Source organism: Limulus polyphemus, unplaced genomic scaffold, assembly GCF_000517525.1.
Source record: "Limulus polyphemus unplaced genomic scaffold, Limulus_polyphemus-2.1.2 Scaffold8156, whole genome shotgun sequence".
NCBI classification, from domain to species: domain Eukaryota; kingdom Metazoa; phylum Arthropoda; class Merostomata; order Xiphosura; family Limulidae; genus Limulus; species Limulus polyphemus.
Window position 1 is genome coordinate 27,749 of NW_013673766.1, and position 4,383 is coordinate 32,131.

At 36.6% G+C, this 4,383-nt stretch overlaps 1 protein-coding gene across 1 annotated transcript in view; it reads left to right on the forward strand.

Annotated features, from left to right (window-relative positions):
• LOC106475155 (dual oxidase maturation factor 1-like) overlaps positions 1-4,236 on the forward strand; it is a gene marked incomplete at its 3' end in the record, with an annotated part of 10,420 nt that extends 6,184 nt beyond the window's left edge. Inside the window, exons 5-6 of the mRNA XM_022379350.1 lie at positions 2,361-2,453; positions 4,083-4,236. Coding sequence (XP_022235058.1) covers positions 2,361-2,453; positions 4,083-4,236 — 247 coding nt within the window. The remainder of the gene's footprint in view (positions 1-2,360; positions 2,454-4,082) is intronic.
• Positions 4,237-4,383: the final 147 nt, after the last annotated feature.

The window sequence follows — 4,383 nt, forward strand, 5'->3', positions numbered from 1 at the left end:
TATAAGTTGTTTCACATCATTCGTGACTAAACTTTTTTTACCATTAAGCGATGTAGATAAACAGCTGAAAGTAATTTTCAAGTTTTTGAAATTCTTCATATCTTAACTTATAAAAAGATTAAAGTGAGTTGTAAACTGTTTTAGAGAAATTTAAACCGAGCAGGTGAACACTCTGAAGTGGGTGGTAACATCCAAGCTCAATTTTTAACCAGATAGAGCCTGAAAAGGAACTCCAAAAAGATGTTTGTTTGTCTTAAATTTCGCGTAAAACCTACGCTAGCCGTCCATATTTTAGAAGTTATAGATTAGAGGGAAGGCAGCTAGTCAACACCACTCACCGCCAACGCGTGGGATATACTCTTTACCAACGAATAGTGGGATTGATCGTTATATTATAACGCACCCGCAACTGAAAGAGAAGCATTTTCAACAATGTGATTCGAACCCTCGATCTTCAGTTTGCGAATTAAATGTCCTAACAAAAAAAAAATGTTGAATTTTTTAAACTTTGTTAATGGGCGTTAGAGTATTTCTTCAAGGTTTAGTTAATCAGAAAATGGATGTTTGAATTTAAAAAAAGGCAGTTCTCGAACTCAGATCAGAGAGGACGATGTAACCCAGATAAAGAATATGAACATTATTATTTATTGCAACTGTATTTTCTTCATTATAGAGCTACGCCCGGCATGGCCAGGTGGTCAGGGCGCTAGACTCGCAATCTGCGGGTTCGAATCCTCATTCCACCAAACATGATCGCCCTTTCAGCCGTGGGGGCGTTATAATGTTAAGGTCAATACTACCATTCGTTGGTAAAAGAGTAGCCCAAGAGTTGTTTAGTGAACCACTTTAGTGTGTTGACCACCATTAGTTTTACCTCCTATTAATTTATGTTCTTATTATGTGTAGTTAGTGCTAGCTGTATAACCGTTCCGTATATACTGTATATCACCTAAATAGTTATGTTACACAAGTTTTTATTAATTACTTTATTTGCCTTTTTTATTATTGTTATAACTTTCATTTCTAAGCCTTATTATCATTATCGAAACTTCTCGGAGTTTATAGCGTTTACATTTCAGCTGTTGTAAAAGATTTAACTTTTTTTGTTACTTCCTTATGTCTGCTTCATGTGTTGTGTTAAGTAACAGTGGGAGTATTACTTCCTTATGTCTGCTCCATGTGTTGTGTTAAGTGACAGTGGGAGTATTACTTCCTTATGTCTGCTTCATGTGTTGTGTTAAGTGACAGTGGGAGTATTACTTCCTTATGTCTGCTTCATGTGTTGTGTTAAGTGACAGTGGGAGTATTACTTCCTTATGTCTGCTTCATGTGTTGTGTTAAGTAACAGTGGGAGTATTACTTCCTTATGTCTGCTTCATGTGTTGTGTTAAGTGACAGTGGGAGTATTACTTCCTTATGCCTGCTTCATGTGTTGTGTTAAGTGACAGTGGGAGTAGTATGTTCAACGTACTTGCATTACATCTAATTGTTACGTTTTTATTATTCTATCTGCTTATTGTATTGTTCATGTATTCATTTCATTTTTTATTTATTATCTTATATTCTGTCTTTATAACATTTAGTTTTTATCTCTTGGCAATGTTCTTGTACTTGATTCCACAACTCAACAGTAACACGCACGCGTTCTATTGTTTGGAGTTAAGCACAAAGCAACATAGTGGGCTATCTGTTCTCTGCCCATCACGGGTATCGAAACCCGGAATCTAGCGCTTACGCTCGCAGACGTACCGTTGTGCCACTGGGAGGCCAAGCGTTCTAGAAAAGTTTCTCAGATGCCTCGCTTCTCTAAAGCTACATTGTCGGAGGTTTTTCATTGGTCACAAATCGTTTTATGGAGTATTGTGAAGGTTCTGTTGATAGCGATGCTACGTTGTTCAACTAATGTTATTTGTTTGTTCCGTAAGTAAGGTATAGTCTATTGAGTTTATGTTACATTATTGGTGAGAATGTAATTGTATTAATTTTATTCTTAATCTTATTATTGTATCTTTATTATTATTGTGAATTGTTAGCTAAATATATGGCTTTTGAACTAAGCTAAATCTCCTAAGCTGGCCGACCATCGTGAGATATTATTGGGATTACGGCCGAAGGTGCCGTTAACAACGAGGGTACCCCCAAACTGAAACAATGGGTTCTAATCTTTATAACTAAGAACGTATTTAGTTAACTATGCTCATTACCAGGCTGGTTTTCAGTTTTGCTCTAATCGGAAGGTGATATTGATTAACAAACCAAACTTGTCTCGATGGTATCTAGAAGTAACGCAGTCGGTCGTATTAGAGGTTGGAACTTAAAGAGAAAACGCTAGAAAACTTATGATAACTTATATTTTCCAGGAACGCCTCTTGAACAAATGAACGAAACTGTTATGTACAGTGAAAATATATATTGGGAATGGACAGAAGGAAAACCAGGTGGTCGACCACAAGGTAAATATTTTCTATTACTTTGTAAAAGCGTTACTAGGTGTCACTAGTATCTACGAATCAAATGAAAATTCATCATTAGCGAGAGAAACTTTATAGCTGCCTCGATCAAACATTACTTTAATATGCTGTTAGAAATAATTCGGATAATAAAAACTATCGAAGTGGTATTTATATTAATTGAAAAAACAAACAAACTCAGAGAAATAGTGATAATACTTAGCTGTTTATCTAGAGAGCATAGCTGGTTTATCCCATTAAATTGTTAGATAATATAAGTATATGTTAAGTTTGTTTGTTATTGAGCACGATGAGTTATCTTTGCTCTACCAACTGCAGCGATCGAAACCTGAATTTTAGCGCTTAGGGGAGGGGGGTTATCTATTAAGAAACAACATTTTTTTTTTATCCCGTAAACTTAGTCAATTTATTCCAATAACTTGTTAGATAGTAATATTACTTGTTAAGTAAAAACATATTTGTTTGTCCGATAAAAAGTCATCTATAAAGAAATAACATCACGGTTTGGTATTTTAACAGTTTAACACAGAATTTCTCCCCCAACCAGAAGTGATGTTTTTGGGTGGCAGGTCAAGGAACAACAAATTCCAGTAGCCATTTTTTGGAGTAGTTACATATATATATATATAGTTCGAAAGTCCAGGACCTGCTGTATTCAAATATGCAGTCCGTATAATGGTAACATATTTCAGTCGTGAGCTATGAGCAGTCAAAGAGACATGGCTACTCCACCTTACCAGCAACGAATTGATTATCTCTTTTTTATAATTTTTTTTATTCTTAAGTCAAATTATGCGACCTTACTTCATTGTTTGTTTGGGGTTGGAGACCTGTTCTTGATCTTCTGAACTAGCAGAAAGCTAGTACTACTGTCCTTCTCTGGTATGAAAAACCGATGTAACATCGGGCGAAGAAGAAAAAGACTCACGTAGCGGACCCGTCGGTTCCACAATATGGAATACTGTTATTAACTATGGTGATGATGTGACCAATAATAACTCGGTTTATCCTATTTTTGAGTGCTGCCACAGTATCTCTGGGCCTGATAGATGTATTTCCCTCAACAAGGGCTGTCAAAAAGTCCATCGTGATCACATCTACAACGGTTGCACTGGCTGCAATTTGAAAATCTGGGAACCTAGCATATGCAGGTAATCAAGGGAATAATCGTAATTGATGATGACTTGACGACGAGTAGCAAAGTTCCAGTGACGGTCGACGAGACATAGATCTATCTGGTGGAGAACTATTGGGCTCTGGTATGAAAAACAGATGTAACATCGGGCGAAGAAGAAGAAGACTCACGTAGCGGACCCGTCGGTTCCACAATATGGAATACTGTTATTAACTATGGTGATGATGTGACCAATCATAACTCGGCTTATCCGATTTGGAAACTGTAAATTGTAATCGTCATATCTTATCAAATGCTAAACCTGTATAAGTTTTACCAAAATTGGATAAATCCCAGATTACTCACGTCCAATCCCTACCACCGAGGCATTTTTTGTCTAGGGAGAGATCTTATGTTAATTAATTTTTCTTATTTAATGCTTGTTTAATTTTGAGAAATCAACCATCTAATCTTTTGTTTGAATACGAATCATCTAGACGGCGTGTTCCAGCGCCACCTGAGGGATGCTAAGGAACTTTTGTTACCATTTCCGATACTATGGACCATCGAATGGTTTACAGTGATTGGAGAGAACGTCTCCTATGAGAATACGCTTTCCACTGCAGGCTGGTACACTCACCTGTTACTTTGGTTAGTATGATATGGTACACTCACCTGTTACTTTGGTTAGTATGATATGTTACACTCACCTGTTACTTTGGTTAGTATGATATGTTACACTCACCTGTTACTTTGGTTAGTATGATATGGTACACTCACCTGTTACTTTGGTTAGTA